Source organism: Babylonia areolata, chromosome 1, assembly GCF_041734735.1.
Source record: "Babylonia areolata isolate BAREFJ2019XMU chromosome 1, ASM4173473v1, whole genome shotgun sequence".
Lineage (NCBI taxonomy): Eukaryota > Metazoa > Mollusca > Gastropoda > Neogastropoda > Buccinidae > Babylonia > Babylonia areolata.
Window position 1 is genome coordinate 79,434,121 of NC_134876.1, and position 20,571 is coordinate 79,454,691.

The 20,571-nt window shown below is 41.1% G+C and overlaps 1 protein-coding gene across 2 annotated transcripts in view; it reads left to right on the forward strand.

The window, feature by feature from the left end:
* The first annotated feature begins 350 nt into the window (after nt 1–350).
* LOC143287833 (importin subunit beta-1-like) overlaps nt 351–20,571 on the forward strand; it is a 32,443-nt gene continuing 12,222 nt past the window's right edge. For both annotated transcript variants that reach the window (XM_076596075.1, XM_076596082.1), the window contains exons 1-13: nt 351–516; nt 665–723; nt 3,910–4,092; nt 4,733–4,933; nt 5,567–5,643; nt 8,744–8,819; nt 9,284–9,343; nt 15,717–15,806; nt 17,293–17,403; nt 17,656–17,757; nt 18,333–18,504; nt 19,193–19,437; nt 20,217–20,347. In XM_076596075.1, coding sequence (XP_076452190.1) covers nt 474–516; nt 665–723; nt 3,910–4,092; nt 4,733–4,933; nt 5,567–5,643; nt 8,744–8,819; nt 9,284–9,343; nt 15,717–15,806; nt 17,293–17,403; nt 17,656–17,757; nt 18,333–18,504; nt 19,193–19,437; nt 20,217–20,347 — 1,550 coding nt within the window. In that variant the 5' untranslated portion in view covers nt 351–473. The remainder of the gene's footprint in view (nt 517–664; nt 724–3,909; nt 4,093–4,732; nt 4,934–5,566; nt 5,644–8,743; nt 8,820–9,283; nt 9,344–15,716; nt 15,807–17,292; nt 17,404–17,655; nt 17,758–18,332; nt 18,505–19,192; nt 19,438–20,216; nt 20,348–20,571) is intronic.

Sequence of the window (20,571 nt, forward strand, 5' to 3'; positions counted from 1 at the left end):
GAATATTAATCAACTGCCTGTCGCTATAGGTTTGATCTTCCTGTTAGTGTATCTGTGTATCTCATTTCGTGAAATCCGAATCGAGCTTTCGATTCCAACAACTGAGATGCTATAAATAGTATACAGCTAAGTGATTTTAACACATTCGACCATAGTCGTGAACACTCCAAAGTCTTGCATTTCATTTATTATTTCAATGTATAATTAAAAACACAACTATAATTCTGAAACAATAATTAACATTAACTTTAAACTTATGTTTGCACAGCATTGTGTCTGATTTGGTGCATTGTCCATTTTAAACCAATGAGCAACGACTTTTTCAGTGAGCTCAGCAACTGACCCGAAATCTCTGACTGGAGAAGGGTTAGCGCGCTCACATGGGTTGTAAGTCTTGACCTTCGAAATTAGACATCGGAGAGGATTACCTTCAGTTATTTTCGTTTTTGGAAAGGACCTGGTAGTCAGCAGTCATGGATCTCCTTCTTACGATACTTGAGAAGACGACTTCTCCAGGTGAGGATGACTCCCATACAAGCCGGTTAACCATTACACCGGTTAGCCTACCGTCCATCTCTTTCGTTTCGGTTATTGATAGGAACTTAGATGCTTAAATATTCCCAGTCGATCATTAACTGGTGCTTAACATTGTTCTGTCTTTCAGATACGCAAGAACTGGAAGGAGCTCAGCAGTTTTTAGAACAAGCAGCCCAGCATAATCTTGTGAGTAGACGATTATTTTGTCCATGGGCATGATCATGAGAAACAAAGATGGCGGCGCTAACGGACCGTCCAACAACCAGAAGAATGACAATTATGTTTCATTGATCAGCAGACAGATCAAACTCTAAATAATAGTATTGAAAGCTTAACACAATCAGTGATTTGTACTGTGAACTCAGGTTCTAAGATACACGGCTTGCGACTTTCGCTTATCAAATATAATGGCATGGAATGGCCGTGGCACTGCGACAGTAAAGTTCGGCATACGCAAAATGATACCGGCACACGTTGACACGCACTCACAGACAGATTGATCATGGTTCCCGCACCACCTGTCCTCATTCTTTTTACGTGGATCCACAGCCAACATCGAAAAAGTTTTTGAATCAAAAGCTAAGATTAATTTCCAAGGTGCCTGCACAGAGGCAGTTCATACAAGTTCATACACACTGACGAACACACACTCGACGTTCTTATCTTACAAATAAAACTATACTGGTTACATCCTTATCTCAGTGAAATGAAATAAAGTTAGTTTTATTTGAGAGAACTAAGTCAAGTGCTTGTGTGTTCATCAGATTAATGAAAAATATTTTTCTTGTTTTATTTTTGATTGAGGAAAAGAAACTTGTGACTGTCATGGACTATGGAGGCATATTTTTTCCAGTGCTATGATTGACTTACTTGACTTATGCCTATAGCTCCGCTCGGGAACAAAGGGCCGCAACAGCACTCCTCCAACGGACACGGTTTGGGGCGATCCTCTATCTGGGCCCACGTCATTCCGGCTGCCTTCACTTCAGTGTCCGTACTTCTTCTCCAAGTCTGCCTGGGTCTGCCAACTTTGTGTTTGCCTTGGGGGTTCCAGTCAAGTGCCTGGCGAGTGATGTTGAGTGGTGACTTGCGCAACGTGTGGCCTATCCACCCCCACTTTCTCTTTTTGATTTCTTCTTCTATGGGTGCTTGTTTGGTTCTGTCCCAGACGGTCTTCATTTGAGATGATTTCAGGCCACCTGATGTTCAGGATGTTGCGCAGGCATCTGTTGACAAATGTCTGGAGTTTGTTCCTGTTGGTCTTGGTAGTGCGCCATGTCTCTGAGCCGTACAGCATGACTGACTTGACGTTGGTGTTAAATATTCTGATCTTGTTGTGAAGTGAGAGGGCTGAAGATTGCCAGATGGGTCGGAGAGTTCTGAAGGTGTGTCTCGCTTTATTGATGCGGCTCTTGATGTCATCGTCTGCTCCACCATCCTTGCTCGCTATGCTGCCCAGATATGTGAACTTTTCCACTTCTTTGATCTCTTCCTGCTGTAATCGGACTGGGTCTTGCTGCTTGTTGTTGATGCGCAGGATCTCTGTCTTTCCGATGTTGATCCTGAGGCCGGTCTTCTCTGCCTCTATTGCGACGCGGTCTAACTTTTCCTGTGCGTGTTGTTTCGTGTGGGAGAGGAGACTGATGTTGTCCGCGAAGTCGAGGTCTTCCAACTGTTTGGTGAAGGTCCAGTGGATGCCGGTCTTCTGGCCTGCTGTGGATTGCCGCATGATCCAGTCCACCACCATCAGAAAAATTGTCGGAGACAATAGGCAGCCCTGACGTACACCGGTTCGTACCTGGAAGGGGTCAGTCAGCTTTCCGTCGTGTATGACTTGCCAGGTGGCGTCCTTATACAGTTGCTGGATGATGGCAATATATTTTAGAGGAAAGCCGTAGTGCTGCATTAGTTTCCATATCACCTCCCTGTCCACGCTGTCGAACGCCTTCTGGAAGTCCACAAAGACGCTGTACAGGGAGGTCTGCCACTCCAAGGACTGTTCAATAATAATTCTCATGGTGGCAATGTGGTCCGTGCAGGATCTGTCTTGACGGAAGCCTGCCTGTTCATCTCGCAGGGTCTTGTCTAAGGCGGTCTTCAGCCTGTCCAAGATGATTCTTGTCAGCACTTTTCCAGGTATTGACAGAAGCGTAATCCCTCTCCAATTGCTGCATGATGACAGGTCGCCGTTCTTTGGAAGTTTAACGATGTAGCCTTTCTTCCAGTCTTGTGGTACTGCTTCTGTCTCCCAAATCTTCACTAGCAATGGGTGCAACATGTCAGTCGATGTCTCAATATCTGCTTTCAGGGCTTCTGGTGGTATGCCATCTGATCCTGCTGCAGTGCTATGATTAGCTTTGACATTTAACATTTAAACAAATTAATGACAACATTTTTTTTTTTTAACTTTGCTTCAGATTATTGTTTGACAAAATATTGTACAAATGTATTATACTATCTGAGACCATGGTGAACTGCTTGATGTGTCACATAAAAATGTTGATCGGACAGATAAAGAACATGACAAAATCAAAGTTCATGCTAGAGTTGGTCAGGTAATGTCTGCAAACTTAGTCATTTATCCATTCAATCATTGGGTTTGATTTTGTTTGTTTTTTTAAAAGATTTAGTGAGTACACATAATTATTCTTATTTTATATTTGATTGTTAATTGTTTAAGTAAACTGTAAAACTTAGGTTAATTTATTTTTTCCTTGTGCACAATTTTGGTGGTGTGACTGGCTTTGATGTCTTGCATACATGTAAAAGATGTATACATTACATATGTAGACTTCATCAGATTTCAGTACAATGGTAGTATTTCAGTCATGAGACTATGAACAGCCCATAGGTCAGTTTGAGCTTCATCGTAAGTTAAACTTCAAGCTCGCATTCACATTCAGAAGTGAATTTGAATCTCAGACTGCCCTTGTTAATGTTAGTGTCCATGATTGAGGGGTACCAACAATTTCAGTATCAACAATTTCAATATAACATGAATAATACATACTGCTGATATGTGCCACATGTGTTAGCTTATTCTTGGGTCAGCAAGGTGGTCTTGTTCAAGTATGGGCATTATCTGATTAAGCCAAAACGTGCTTAGATATTGCTTCAAGCATGCATCAAGGCAGTCACCATTTGCAAGGAAGTAAGCGTATTTAAATGAGTAGCTGTACTGTTCATGCAGATCTATGGTCAGAAGTGAAAGGCTCAAGAAAGACTAAGAGATTCCAGCATTAGAATTTAGAAAGGTAACATTAACAGCTCTGGCAGGTGCTGTCCTCATAGTCACACCATGTGCTCAAAAGAGAAGGGAGAGAAAACGAAAAAGTAATTATGGCTCATAATGTCTTTTTCCTTTCTATCCAGCCGGATCTGCTGAAATCTTTGTCAGACATCTTGAAGCATGGAGGCAACAGCGCAGTGGCCCGGACACAGGCTGGCCTTCAGCTCAAAAATGCAATCTACTCCAAAGACCTCAGTGTGCGAGCACTTCATCAGCAACGATGGCTGCAGTTCCCAGATGAAGTCAGGAATCACATCAAGCAAAATGTGAGTTTGGGTAACTAAATTTGTAAACTTTTGATTTTGAGTTTGATGTAGAAAAAAAACAGAACATAATTCAAAACAGTCTGTGTCTTGTAGAGAGGGAAATGCATTCAGGATTTCTTTTTTTTTTTCTTTTTATAGTCAAAATCTGTAAAGGATTGGGAATGTGTCATCAAATAAGAGCAGGCGATACATTTAAAGTGTATGTTACCATTTTATATTTTTCTGTGCAGCATGCCAAGATCAGTATTGCAACCAGTCAAAAATAATTTGTCAACCAATACTATAGAGGGATGAAGCAAGTGGATTTCTTGAAATCTATGTCAAGAATGTTTTTTCATTGTCTAATTAGTCATTGACTCATACTCCTTGTGGAAGCATAATTGGGTGTTCAACCAGTGTTATTAACAAACAATAACATCAGCCCTCTCCCCCTCTGCCCCCTCCCTCCCCTACCCGCTTAAAACAGAAGAAAAATATTGGATGGTTTTACTTATTAGGGGTGAGTTTTAGAATGTGTTCTGTAGTGTGACTTTTTGTTGTTTATTTTTTCCACAAGTGAATTTTTAGTGTAGTGGATATAAAGTGTAGTGTTTCCAGTTGTTACTGAAAGTGAAAACTCTTTTTTTGACTGTCTGAGCAGATACTGGAGAGTCTTGGCTCAGAGACAATGCGCCCCAGTTCTGCAGCCCAGTGTGTGGCCTGTGTGGCATGTGCTGAACTGCCACATGGACTGTGGCCAGAGCTTGTCCAATGTTTATTGCGGAACGTCACGAACCCCTCGTCTACAGAGATGATGAAAGAATCCACACTGGAAGCGATTGGTTATATCTGTCAGGATATTGTGAGTCCTGTACCTGTTGGTTTGTTGAAAAGGAGTGCCCATTTTCTTCTTCTGTTTTTTGTTTTAAGTCAGATATGAATGTGCTGCACTTTCTCTTTAAAAACTTTCCCATTACATAATAGATATAAGAAGTATTAAGTGAATTTTGTTACAGTTATTTGTTTTTAACAAACGGCTCATGATTTCAGTTGACAGTTAGTTGCAAACATGGTATTAAACCCACCCATTTTGATACTGTGGATCTGAACTCTTGCATTTGCTAGTAGTAAATTTTTTTTTTGCTTTTTGGTCTGTGTGGGTTTGGTGTTGGAGGGGGAGGGGGGTGTTTGTTTTTGACACTAACAAAAATACTTTTGTACAATTTGCAAATGTTTAATATGACTTTTGATATATTTTTCCTTTTAAAAAAAAAAAAAAAAAAAAAAAGAATTTGTCATTTGTAAAATGAATAGAATATAGCTGCTCTCACATTGACAAAAGATAACAGATTTCAGCTGGCATGATTTTTTTTTATTTCGCAGTCCTGCATAGGAATTGAAGTATTAGAACATAATGTTTATTCCTTCACTTAGTCGCCTATCTTTGTTTGGATTGTATTCCAAATCTGATTTCATGAGGCTTTTTCCCCCCTAGGAACCAGAGATTCTGCAGCCACAGAGCAATGAGATTCTCACAGCCATTGTGCATGGCATGAAAAAAGAGGAGCCAAGGTTAGTACCTTGAATGTTAATTTCTTTATTTGTTTCTTTGTCATCAACTTAGGCTTACATTGTGGGGAAAGGGGTAAAATCGGGTAAACTGAAAATCAGGGAAAAGAAGGGACTTGGCAATATTGGATAATCTGATTTCCATGATGAAACATGCTTTTATTTCCTGATCACATGTCGGCAGTGAATGCTTGGATGTTAGTAGGTACCGGCAGTCAAAATTTTAAAATAGAAAAAAAGATTTGTGATACATTTGATATTAAAAATAATAATAATAAAATTTTAAAAAACCTTTAAAAAATAGGCAAAACACGAAAAGAATGAAGTCTCTACCTTTCTTAGTTTCTGAGATATCGCCTTTTTAAGATGACATGTCATGACGAACTTGGTAAATTTAGATTTTCCTCAAGTTCAGTGATACCTGAACAGCATAATCATTAGCACAGCAGCCCCATCTTATTACTTTTCAGGAGTACATAACATATAAAAAAGAAAAAACAAATCCATTACACAGAAAGTTTCTATTTTACAGACCCTCAAATTTGACAAAAATGCCAGTTTCCTGATAAGGCATTTTTGGAGGACAGCCACACAAAAACTATACATTGGAAACAGCTGAAATCTATGATTTGGACCCCATAAAACAGTGATTTTGCTTATTTTTTTCTGTACAGTTGACTTGATTTACAAATGAATAATTGGCCTTTAAAAATGGGGTTTTCCTTAATTTGTGCGATGGAAAAAGTGATGTCACAAGCTGTTACTTAAAACAGCTCTAACTCAAAAACTATTTGATGGATTTGCTTCACATTTTGCATGCGTGTTAAGAATGTTACAAGAAACAATTCTATTCAAACTAATGTACAAACATCAAACCAGCAATTTTTGTTTATCCATATGATGAAAATGAGTATGTCTTGAGGTACAAAAAAGCTTAAATCAGTAAATTAAAAAATAAAATAAAAAGTCTTAACATATTTCTTTTAATCTTAACAACTTGTCAATACATGTATTACCTTATGTTTGTAAGCTGTTTCCATAACATGAAAAAATGACACAAAAGAGAAAAAAAAAGGGTTTGCTGGTGTGGGAGGGAGGTTGGTGGCATTGTGACTGACTGTCAATAAGATTTGTGCATATCTCTGTACAACTATATCTTCCTCAGTTTGTCATGTTCAGGAACAGACCACACTCTGCCATTCTGTATTGTAACTTCAAAACCAGAAGAAAACACAAAAATTGCAGAAATACTCCCATCTTCTGGCTTATGTGGCCACACATATGTTGTTGGCAACTGTACATTTGCGTAGAAAGTTCACCTTAGCCTGGTCTGGTCTAAAATTTTCAGACACTTCTGACATGAAAATCATTGTCATAGAAGACAGCCATATTTTCTCCAGTCCAGGTGAAAACAAGATCCTTAAAAGTGTTTTCTTCTTCATCTGTGTCACTGGATTCTGAAGACAGGTCATGGTCTGTATCAACATCCATTGGCTCTGAGAAAAAAAAGTCATTTGATACAGATGGTTTACAAGTTCACAAAACACAGTGCAGGCTAAATCATTAAATGTTTAAATATTGGTTTTTGATATGATGTTCCCAAAGATGGTTCAATGTGTGCTGCCCGGAATGCATGCATGTATACATACACTGAATGCATCTGCAAGTGCATCAGTTCATTGATTCATGCTCTGTGTGTGTGTGTGTGTGTGCATAATTATAAGGTATGCATTGTTTGTTCTTTTTATTTTTTTTCTCATGTAGCTTTGGAATTTGCATATAAGAACAGGTTTATATAATATTGCTGCAGACCATATAAGAAAACAAAAAGAGGAGTAAAACCTGTCAAGGCTCTTCTCTATGGACAATTACATTAATATTTGCAATTGTCACTAAAACTGGGATTTTTTCCCCCTATTAATGAAAGCTAGTTTCTATTATTTCTTATTTTATCATTTGTTACATGTGTTAATGTTTGTTATCAAAAGATACTGCATTTGAATCAGTTATGGTGTGAAATCTGCATATACAGCAAAGACACTGGGTATGAAATGCTTTGCACAATATTCATCATTCTGTCCCTCAGTGTTAGCACACACACACATACACAAACACGCACACACACAGCAGATGTGTTGCTGCATAAGTGCATGCACACTTCATGTGTGTGTGTGTTTCTCTCTCTCTCTCTCTCTCTCTCTCTCTCTCACTCACTCACTCTGTGTGTGTGTGCGTGTGTGTGTGCTATAACTATGAGAGAGGAAGGAGAGAGAGTGTATTGACAATGTAAACAAAGAGCTTGATGATGTGAAACAATTATGTACAATGGCCTTTGATCCCAACTCTCCCTGCTCAAAATTGTGAGATAGATCGGTATATTCCATTAATGTTGGTATTTATTTCTGAACTAAGTTAACAATAAGTCATAACAAACCAATCTCAATAATTATGTTAACCTAGTTAACTTCTAGGTCGCAAGAGGCCTGTGAGGTGGTTATTTCCGGTTTGTGTCTTGATTTAAAACGGCGATCCTTTTTTTTAGAATCCTAAAAGGATCATAAAAATGTAATAAAATGCATTTACTTTTCATTACATGAGTTTTCATACAATATTTCAGTCTAGAATAAAATAGCACTGACGCGAAACACGACTGGTGGAAACGTGTCAATCACTTCGTCAAGCGGTCAAAGCTTACTCCAATTGTCACGAAATCGGAATGAGCCCATGGATTAATAAGCCCAAAGAACCACGTTGATCAATTAAACATGAATCGATTTGTAAAATTTGTAGGTATTACAAATTTGTGGCTTGTCTTTATTTGCATTATGTTTTAAACAAGATTTATACACAATTTCACACAAAAATCAAGTGAAAAGTGACAAATTTCGGCCTGCTGCCGGCTTTCCCGCAGCCTTTGTTAGCGGTTGCCAGTACCTAATGTTAGTTGTTGGTGCTTGTATGACAGAGCAGGCATATTTTTCCTGGTGTTTTTTTTTTTTGTTGTTGTTTTTTTTTTTTTGTTTTTTTTTTTGTTTTTTTTGTTAAGTGCAAAACTATTTTTTGCCATAATAATTCGCTAGTTGTTGATTATAATTTATTACAGCAACCATGTTCGCCTTGCTGCCACAAATGCTCTCCTCAATTCTCTGGAATTCACCAAAGCCAACTTCGACAAGGAAGTGAGTGTGGTTGTAATGTTGGCAGGAATTTTAGTAGTTTGCCCATTTGAGCTTGCTTACATTGTGTTTTTTGTTTGTTTTGTTGTTTTTTTTGTTGTTGTTTTAAATTCTCTTTTCTCACCTCTTCCCCTTGATGATATATTACTCTGTTATCATTCTTCACCTTTGCATTTTTTTTCCCCCATATGTTTTCTTTCTGAGGTGCAGCTGTTGGTCACTTAGAAAGTAAAAGTTAATCATGCTGTGTCCCGCGCATATGATCCATATCACTCGAACAAGTTCAGGTATTTTATACTGAAGACCCAGTTTGAATGTTATTAGAATGAAAGAAAGTATGCTTGGGAAAGGGGTGTTGTTTAAAAAAAAAAAAAAAAATTAAAGCAAAAAGAAACATAGTAAGTTTCAAATGTTATTTAGTGCTCATTTGTGCATAGAGTTGCAGTCTATGATTGGTGTGGTTGCAGACAGAGCGGCATTTCATCATGCAAGTGGTGTGTGAAGCAACTCAATCTGCAGACACAAGGGTGAGTATGACCACAACAGAAGGACAGCTTTGAATCCTGATCATTTTAGTTGGTAAAACCACTCTGCTTATAGTAATCTTGAAGATGACCAAAATCTATTTTTTAATTACACATACTTAACCGTGACCCAACTAGTGCAGACTCCGGCAGGGGTCTGACATTCCTGTCCTGTGCAAACTACTATCCGCCTATACGGAGAAAATGAAAGTAACTACGGCTGATAACCTCCCGGAAGTCGGTAACCTCCCCTTTGTCCCATTGGCTAGCGCCTTCTTTTTCCGGCAGCCATTTTGACTACTGTTCCTGTGCTCTTCATACGGCTAAGTTTTTTCGTATTTTCTGCCTATCTGTCAGTTCTCTGGCGTTATTGTTTTTTGTCAAATTTTGTCTTCAACCAGGTCACATAATTATATGGTTCAATTGGGAGATAGGGCTAAAATTAAGGCGTGATCACAATCGATTCGTGGACACTCTGGGTCTTCTATTTCTGGCCCTCTCATCAACGCCAACCTGCAGCCTCCTCCACTTCCTTCGCTCCATCCAGTCGACTCCAGACCTCCACCACCTCCTGCACCTTCTCCGGCAACTTCTAGGGGTTCATAACCCCATACTCAGGTCAGTGGTGCCATTGATGCTATTCATTTCAATTCGCGAACGAACTCGACACGATCCGCGTTTCTTGGCCCTGCCAGTCGGCAGGACGCCCAAGTCAATCTCCTCTATCACTTTTCCTATACCAACAATGGAATGTGCCATAATCCCTTTGGGAAAACAACACCATACACTGGCTTTGGATCCACACGCTAAACTGGGCCCTATGTGCGATACGTCCGTGGTGGCGGCCGTGACATCGGCTCACGCGGCATGCCTCTTCCGTCTCGGATCCTATGGCGACCGAGGCGCTTAGGGATGCCCTCCCCGGATGTAGGGAGGAAGGTGGACCACTAGGGGACACGCTCGCCCATGCGCGTGCATCCTCCCCTTGTCCCGAGCGTCCGATCCGAGGGAGACAACTCCTGCTTCAGCACCCTTGCTGGTGACTGCCGCAGTTACTTCCCTTTACCAGCACGGCCCCTCGCCAACAGTGCGGGTGCGTGCACAGTCCTTTCAAGCTTTGCGGTGATGACCCCATCTGCCACACCGCCGGTTGCTGCTGTTTCCCATCCACTAATGGCATCTCAGCAAGCTGCTCAACCAAACAACCAGCAACCCATTGTTAACTTGCTGCAGCAATTATGCACTGGTGCCACACCTAGCGCCTGCTCCGCCCCTTGCCCACAGAGCAGATGTGTGCACGGCCCATTGAACTTCGGCAGTGCTGGTTTTTTCTGCCCCACTGCATAACTCTGCTGTTACCCAGACTAATATCGGCAATTCCACGTCGGAGTGCCTCTTGATAAATCGATCCTGCTACTCGGCAGTGCTCGGGCCAATCTTGTCTATCCCTTTATCCATCAACACACAACAGTTGAACGTCGGTCCTCTCGCTGGAACTATTCGCGAGATTGGACCACCGTTCACCTACAGGGGGATGCACATCCCATGGCAAGCCGACGGACGTGCCACCCCCTCGTCCACGACGCCCGTAACACTGGCTTACGGCGCCGTCATGCCACATATCCCAATCGTCTCGCGTCTGATGGCGACCGATTTGGGTAGGGATGCCCACGGCACTAAGGGACATTATAATTATTCCCCTTGTAGCCGTATTCACCTGTATTGGTTACGGTGGCATCAAACCACAGACTCACACATGTAGCATGACACTCCTCCCTCTACAGCGAGGAAACTTCACACCAGGGGATATGTGCTCTAAAGACACCATCCTTTTCGCCGATTATCGGCGCCAAGGGAGGCAGCTCCGCATTTGTAACCGACACAGCACATCACTCCTGCCACCCATGCTGTCCACCAACGATGTTTCTTCGGTTTCTCATTGGGTCCTGATGCCTATTCATGGACTTTACACAACTTTGCACACCAACTGCACCTTTCTTGCTGTTTCTCAGGCTATTGGCGACTGAACTTTTGGGTTCTTCAGCCCCCCACACTTTCACACAGCACTCTGGAATTAACCAATCCTATTACCATTCTCATCTTGTTATACACAATAACAGGAAATAAATCACAATATTTCCCCCTCTATTCTTTTTGATTTATTATCAAAATCAACAACGACAAAAAAAATACATATGTATATACAACAACAAAAATATATATATATGAGATATCTTGCCACATTTATACACATTTCTGTTTACACTTATAGATGTATACTTATCCCTCGTATACACATGTGTGTGCGCTTATGGGATAGGTTCATACGATTTTCATATTAACATATACAATTATATTTCTATCTCTATTCATTGACATCTGTTCATTGAGATTCCCTACATAGCAATAGAGGCACACTTGCATTTGCGTCCTTCTGTTCACAATGCCCAGAACTCTCTGCGTCTACATACTGGCACTTTATTCATATGTGTATGTACATCTCATATATAGGTGCATACACAGATTCCTTTCCATTACTGATTATGCACACTTACCCATTTACTTGGGTACATCTGTGCACGCTACACGTATGCTTATACAGCCGCTTATTTCTTGTGACTCGATCTCTTGTCATTGGCATATTCCTGACATCATCACTTGAGTTGATGGAAGTTTATAATCCCTTTGCACATATATGTTTTCATTTTTTCATTTTCATATTTTCATCCCTACCTTGCTTTCAGAGGACGACTGCACTCACAGACAAAACTGCCTCATTCACGCCTGAATGTATGCTCCTTCACATTTTAATAGCGGCTGGTCCTTAGGGACCCACACACACTCCCTTCCCACCCACAGGGCTAAGAATGCCCTCTCTTGGTGCAAGGAGGGACAAGGCAACCCAACTCATTTGCCTACAACAATCACCCATAGGGCTGGAGATGCCCTAGCTTGGTACAAGGAGGGATGAGGCAGCCCAACTTAGAGGTGCCACTCCGGACACTCATGCCCTTCATTCCTTCCAAGTTTGTAAGGCATCCCTTCTTCCCCCCCTTGCCTACAACAACCCTTGGTTTGCACCACTGTGGTTGTGACAACAGCTCCACACGGGCCCTACATCCTAGCCAGCCCTCCCATGAAGGGGTGTCTATCTTTGCCTTCCAAGTTTTAGCGGACCCAAAAGCTGCCCACTGGGCAGGAGACAATCACCCTAAGCCCATCTCTTCCACTCCTCTTTATTAGCAGAAGGCCTGGGTAATAATTGTTTTCCTCTACACTTGGGAGAAAGGCATATTGAGGAGGACGGATGTGTCTCACAAAGCATAACGAACCATCCATTTGCCACAGGGGCGTACCTTTCTGCCCACTCATACCAGCACGGCAGATGCCGCATTCAGGCACATTAGTTCGCCTTATCGCTTGAACAGAGATCCAGCGGCGACATCTCAAACAATTGGTGTTTGAAAGCACTTTCTGCACTTGGTCTTCCCTGCCCGATCCTTTCAGCCTCAACACACAGCCACTGCTGTGGTTACAGATGGGCATTCCTTCTCAAGCACTGTCTTTCCAATGAGACACATCCAGGGGTTTCTCGCCAAGGCAGGCTATCCCATCATGGAGCCCCAGCCTTCAGTCAAGGGCCTGTCAGAGGATGACTTTGTTGTCACTTTGGAAGCAAGCACCATGTTTTTAAGACACACGGTTGCACCACAAGACCCCGTCAACTCCTTCCGGCTTCCTTACATTTCAACATAACCTGCATGGTAGACGCCTTTATCCCTCAAGCACACAGCAGCTGTTTCCTGATTTACCCATGCTGATTGGTGTCCTCCTAGGACCAATATATGATAATCAGTTGTGTATGACAGTCACCATCAGAACAGCAGAGGAGCCAGCTGCTGTCCCGCCTATTCAGGCTGGAATTTGATTATACAATTTATAGTAGAGAGTCTTTTGCCCAAATTGCATCCCCAGTCCCTTGATCAAAAGGGCCTTAGGACTCATCATTGGGACGGATCCCAAAGGTTAGTTAGGCCCAAGGCTACAGCACTAAGTCCCAGTGCAATTTGAATTCTAGTGTGAGAGACATAGCCCTTCATGAAAGACTAAGCTGCAAATGATTTCCCTTTGCAATTCAGAAACCACTGATAATACAGCTCTCACTTTGCTGTTGGCCATACTGAAAATGTATGTCAGATCAGTGATTTGATGTAAATGGCCAGTACAACACATCTTGAGCCACTTACCTCCCTGCCCCCGCCCCGCTCCATCCCAGACTTAGTGCACACCACACACAGCCAGAGGCCTGTCATGGATCCGGTCCCCTTTCTCAATAAAGAACCTTCAGCAAAAATTTTCCCCATGGAAACCCTCTTCCATTAGGAATTCCACCCCAGAATGAGACTCAGTGACCTGCGGGCACATGAAGTGCACTTCCACAGCCTGATCACACTCAGGTAGAGAAGCCATCAAGCCTTCTGTATGCCCCTTCGTGATGGTACCTACCTGGGCAATTACACAGCCCTGTCCCAGAGACACCAAGGACCTCAAGTCTTTTGTTGCCAAATGTCAGCCATTCTATGCATGGGCAACATACCAGTGCTGTCATTTTTTGGCAACGACAAAAAAGTGGCGGGGGGAGCATCCATCACCTGTCGGCTCGCTGTCACACCTAAGGCAAGCCCAACATGGTGGTCTACCTCTGTCTCGTGCCACAGTTTCCTTCAAACACATATATCACTTCCACTATCGGCCCACAACCGATGTGGAATCATCAGATCAAACCACATGTGTACCTCCTTGCATTGACGCTCAACCGCGCTCATATGAGACAACCCTATAAGGGTATGTGTTTCCTTCCCTTCCTTTGATTCGAGGGGTTCTCAGTAAAGTGTGGATTCAACACACCGACCCGATTTTCTTTGCGCTATATTTATCAGCACAGCTGTGGTCCACAGACCTCTCCCACAATACATCTGCGGACCTCTGTCTTCTTTGCCCACACCAATATCCTTAGGTGACACAGTACACTCTACTTTCATCAAATTCTACTTGAGGGACGTCTATCGCTTTAGGGATGATGGCTCAGGAGGCGTTGCCTCTGCAGTGGCAAGACATCATGGATGCTTCCTACTGGTAAAACCCTGCCACCTTTATCGACTTCTACCTGAGAGACGTCACACGCCTGCGGTTGATGGCTCAAGAGGCATCGTGTCTGTGGTAGTTGCACAACAGGCCATCACAGCACACAGACAGTAGAACAGGCTAGCCCTCCACCTTGTCGCGCTATTCTGCACTAGTTGGGTCATGGTTAAGTATGTGTAATTAAAAGGAAATTTTCTATCTAAAATTACGTTCGAATAACATACTTACCGTGACCCGAATTTAAGACCCTCCCTTCCTCCCCGCTTCCTGTTCTCCCTGCTCGCTGCGCTGGTGATGGCATATTGCCATCAAAAGAGGGCACTTGCCAGCAGGACAAAGGGGAGGTTACCGACTTCTGGGAGGTTATCGGCTGTAGTTATTTTCGTTTTCTCCGCATAGACGGATGGTAGTTTGCACAGGATAGGAATGTCAGACCCCTGCCGGAGTCTGCACTAGTTGGGTCACGGTAAGTATGTTATTCAAAAGTAATTTTAGATAGAAAATTTACTTTTTAGAGCTTTAAAAAGTGGGAGAGATTGAGAAGAAAGAAAAGTACTGGCAGCACAATTTCGAAGTGTGGCTTGTGTGACAGTTAAGATGTGTAGATGGTGTTGCCAGTATTAGTGCGATTTCTGTTTTCATATCAATGCTGCTTGCGTATTGTTCATTGCAAGTAAGGCTTGGTTCAAATTTGATTCATTTGTGTGTAATGTATTTAGTGAATATTTAGTATTAGTAGTAATTGTATCTTTTTTCTCTTAATTTTTCTCTTAATGTCTGTAACTTGACCTGTGCTTATTTCTCCATCCTTCTTTGCTTTCTTTACTGATTAATGCTTAAAACTATTCTTGGGTCTTGCCTTTATCTTCACTGTCGTTTCCAGTTAACACAGATATAAAGCTATAATCTGAAACTTTGGACACTTACTAAAAGTAAGTCTTGTTTTACAACGTACAGTTTTAAAAACTTTCTTCATTTGACATTATTATAGACTACACAGTCGTCTTTCATTTTATTATGGCTTTGTTCATTATGTGTTTTTACATCATAGTTCATACATGAGATGTTGAATAAAATGAAGAAAAAGAAATGAAGCCTGGTTATATCAAGATAGATGTTTAGTGATTCAATTGTGATAGATGCCATTTGTTGGTGATGATTGAGGGTAAGGTGATGGTTGTGTTTATCTCATTTCTGTTTTGATTGATCATCTTGCCATTTTATGTGACAGGTGCGAGTGGCAGCTTTGCAGTGCCTTGTGAAGATCATGTCCCTGTTCTATCAGTACATGAAACATTACATGGGACCTGCTCTCTTTGCTGTAAGTTGGCTCTTGAAGGCCTTGTGATTAACCAGATCAGTAAGCATTTATGATGGCAGCTTTTTGATTAACTTACAGGTGGTGAGGAATTAAATTTTGTTTGCTGATTAACAATTTCTGAGAGCTTTAGAGACATTGGCATGTGTCAGGTATGTATGAGTAATGTAAGAAGACATTTTCAGAATATAATTTTGGATTCTGCTTACCGTAAAGTTCAGTGTATTGAGCACACTGGTATATAAGCCGCACCCACTAAATTTTGGGGGGAAAAATTGAATTTTATACAGACATAAGCCGCACAGGCTTATAAGCCGCACAGGCTTATAAGCCGCACTTATTTCTGGTACCAGAACACATACTGATAATACAGAAAAGCTGTCAATACTGTAGGTTATGAAATAAACACAAGTGGGAACAACACAAAGAAAAGCAAGCAAAAATTCTGCTTGTGCCACAAAAAAATAATAAATAAACACAACGAAAATAAGATCCTTCATTTTGGGATAGTCACATTTATTCAACGTCATCCTGCTGACTGAATCCACTGAAATCTTCGTCTTCAGTGTCCGAGTTGAGAACCAGTCACAGCTTCCTCTGCCATCTTGTCACTGACTTCAGCCTCGCTTTCACTTCATGAACATGAAGGTGGAGGTCGCTGCTGGTTCGTCGCTTGCACTGTCGTCTGCTAGGTCGATCGCCTTCAATTTGAAGGCTGCATCATACTTTCATAGGCATAACATCGCGTTTTCGGCATGATGAGGGTGTACGCTTGAGCAGAGTAGAACTAAATGCTGATCTGAAGGCTTTGATGTGTGCGGATTTGATTTATAAAACATGAGCAGTTAGCACACTATCCTGAAGCTCATCCAAAAATTTATGGACAGAAATCATGATTTTGGAGTTGAAGGGCAGCTAAGAATGACGAGAACGTGACACTCCCAGGATCGTTAAAATCCTCAAATAAGCCGCATCATTGTATAAGCCGCAGAGGTTGAAGCTGGAGTAAAAAGTTGCGGCTTATAGACCGAACTTTACATATTTCCATGACAGTCAAAATAACATTTGTCAGAAATTTGCATTTTCTAAGAAATACTTTTGGGACCAAAACTGATGGTAGATTACGCTCTTGATTTTGAAGGGTGGTTTTTTTATGGAACAAGAGGTCCTGGGACTACTTTGGCAGAAAAATTTCCAAGTTATTTTCTCTGAAACTACCTTCACCTTCACCTATCCCGTAGTCTTGTGGACTGTTGGGGCGCCACAGGTGATCTGGCAACCAGCATACTCCAATCCTCTCGGTTTTCTGACCTCCTGATTGTATCAACTGAAACTACAAGCAGAAGAAAAAATATTTTCTTAACCCTTTATTTCAACACCCCCCACCCCACTTCAAGCCCTCTTCCCTTTTCCCTCCCCTCTCTCTCTTGCTCAGTCCGTCCATTTCCATTTTTTTATACATGTATAGCATTTTTGTTTCTGATTGCAGATCACAATTGAGGCAATAGAAAACGAGATTGATGAGATTGCATTGCAAGGCATTGAGTTCTGGTCTACTGTTTGTGATGAAGAAGTGGATCTGGCCATTGAGTTATCAGAGGTAAGTTTCTATTTTATGCGTTTTTGTGATTATTAAAGTTTTTTTCCTATTAGTTTGCTTCAATAATGTGATATAATTTACTATTTTATTTATGAAACATTGCCAATTATTGTAGGAAATATATGTGTTATCGGTCAACTTTGAAAATGTGCCCATCATATCTTAAGTTAGTGATTTCATGTGTGGTGTGTCATAAACCATTACTGTTAAAGGTTCAGCATTTGAAACTAAGTGTGGGTGTTTTGTGAACAGGCAGCAGAGCAGGGTCGGCCACCAGAACGCACCAGTATGTTCTATGCCAAAGGAGCACTGCAGTATCTGGTTCCTCTTCTGCTGGGCACCCTAGCCAAACAGGTGACAAAGATAGTTGTGTGTCATGCTTTGGGTTTGTGTGTGCTGCAGGTCAGAACATTTAGGAATCATAATGGTCTGTTGCATATTGGTTAATATTCACACACGATCTCTCTGGGGGCTTTTCAGACCTATCCACATTTTGTTTTGTTTTTTTTGGTTGGTTGGTTTTTGTTTTTTTCTAAATGGCTGTTGAACATTTTGTACTGATTAATGATTTCCTATATTTTTTCCTTTTTTATGTTGTTGTTAGAAATGGGAATATTTGTTAGAGATCTTTTTTCATATATGCTATAATAAAATTTTCTTTGTATTCTTGATATGCTTGTGTGTGTCGAACTTGAAATTTGGCTATTTCTTCTTTTTTGTTGTTGAAAGAATTGGTAATTTTACAGAATCTAAGTTCAGAGAAGATAGGAAAGAGCATAGGATTAACTTATGGAGGAGAATAAGAAATTTTGCATCCATATACAGGTTGAAGAATTGAACAGTGAATGAGTCGACAATAGTCATATATGCTGCACTTCATTCAAAGATTGGTATTATATGTTTTGCAAGTGTAGAAGGGTACATTTCAGGAGGAATATGACGACGACGACGAATGGAATCCATGCAAAGCAGCAGGCGTGTGTTTAATGCTGATGGCCACGTGTTGTGAAGACGATGTAGTTCCACATGTCCTGCCCTTTGTGAAAAACAACATCCAAAATACTGACTGGCGATTCAGGGATGCTGCTGTTATGGCCTTTGGTAAGTATGGTTCATGTTCATTGGTGATGAAAACAGTTTGCAGAAGCCTTTTCAATCCTTGGGACCTTTGTGCAGGACTTTGTAGCTCTTTTAGCCATCAAGTTGTACATTTTACTATTTGTCACTTGGGTCTTTCCTTTATGTCAAGCATCCTTCCTAGGTAACTAGGCATTGTTCCATTTGTTTTATTCAATTAGCTACAATAATGCCACATTTGTTCTGCTCCATTTTCTGTGTCCTCTCAGTGGCATGACATTCAATGATTCATGCTACACTTTCTTATTTACGTCATGCTCATCCACATCCATGCTCTGTCTGTATCAGCCCCACTGCTGTGTTTGAGGCCATCCATCAGAACAGACGCTTCACTGCTGCTCAGTTAATTTTGATCACATTAATTCTTGTACTGATTCAAAATACACATCTACCACACCCCTTGTGGGCGGTAGTAAAACATCTAACCCAGACTGTGTGTGTGATTTGCTTCACTGAAAATGTTGGGAAAGTATGAATATGTATCCCAGATACATGTATATGAAATCACTACATAAAGAAATTGGTACTGTAAGTTGTCTGACCACTATGCAACACTGGAGAGGGTAGAAAAAGTTTGGGGGGAGGCGGGGGGGGGGAGAGAAAAATGCATTCATCTTTATGCAATTAAATCATGCACGTAATTTGTTTCCAGGTTCCATTTTGGAAGGGCCTGATTCAGAAAAGCTGAAGCCGATTGTGGAACAGGCCATGCCGATGCTGATTGAACTGCTGTCAGACCAGAGCGTGGTGGTGCGTGACACGGCAGCGTGGACAGTGGGGCGGGTGTGCGAAATGCTGCCAGAGGCAGTCATCAATGAGAGCATTCTGAACCCCCTGCTCATGGCGCTCAACAAGGGACTGGAAGCTGAGCCCCGCGTGGCCAGTAACATCTGCTGGGTAAGTCTTCACAATAATATCATCCCTTTTTTATTTTTTGTTTTGTACATAGTATGTTAAAATGTATGTGTGCATTGTACGTGTGTTTAGTTTGTTAGTCACATTTTGGTGTGTGTACATAACATTGATGTAATGTGTTATGTGAACAAAAGTGTTTTATAAAGCACCTAGAGCATATTTCTGGAAAGAGCGCTTTATAAATATCCATTATTATATTATATTATTATTAAATATTACAGATATGAAAAGATTGGGGGGGTAGGAAGAATATTTGTCTGGTGATGAATTTTCACAAGCTGGTCAGATTCATTTTGTTGATGATTCTTGCAAGTTTTCAGTGTCTGGATGGATTTGTTTCATGCCATGTTCAATAAAAGTTGAGACTATATTGAGACTGAGACTAATTAATAATTAATCTGATTCATTTTACCACAGATTGATGATGAATTGTGTGCAGTCTTCTTCTTTTTTTTTCTTCTTTTTTCTTTTTTTTTCTTCTTTTTTCTTTATTTTTCTTCTTTTTTAAGGTTTGGAAATACATATAAAATTGTGTTGTTACCTGATTGAAGACATTGACACAAACGCCCAAGAATCAAAAAACAGACAGAAAATACGTGTTTTTTTTTAAACTCAGCATATAGAGTACAGGAACAGGAGTCAAGATGGCTGCCAGAAAAAGAGGGCGCTAGTCAGGGTGGCAAAGGGGTATTTTCTCTTCCCCTCTTTCTGTGTTAAAGGACAATAAAAAAAGAAGAGCTCTCCATTTTGCTGTGTTCCAGGCCTTTTCCAGTCTTGCTGAAGCTGCCTATGAGAATGCTGATAATGTTGATGGGAACTGCGAACCAGAAACGTACTGTTTGTCTTCCTATTTTGAAACCATTGTGGAGAGGCTGCTCAACACAACAGACAGGTGGGTTGGTTTTCTTTTTATTCAAGGGAGACAGGATTACACAAACAACTTATGGGAGGAGTTGGGTTCTTTCTGGAGACAGCATCTTTTTCCTGGTGGATGCGCATTTTTTTTTATTCTGGAGATTTTCTCTCTTGACTGGAAATGTTTAAAGGAGAGAGTACTACTCAGACTTGCCTTTTCTGAACTAGTTTGTTCATTGCTGACTAACAAGAGCTCTTTTG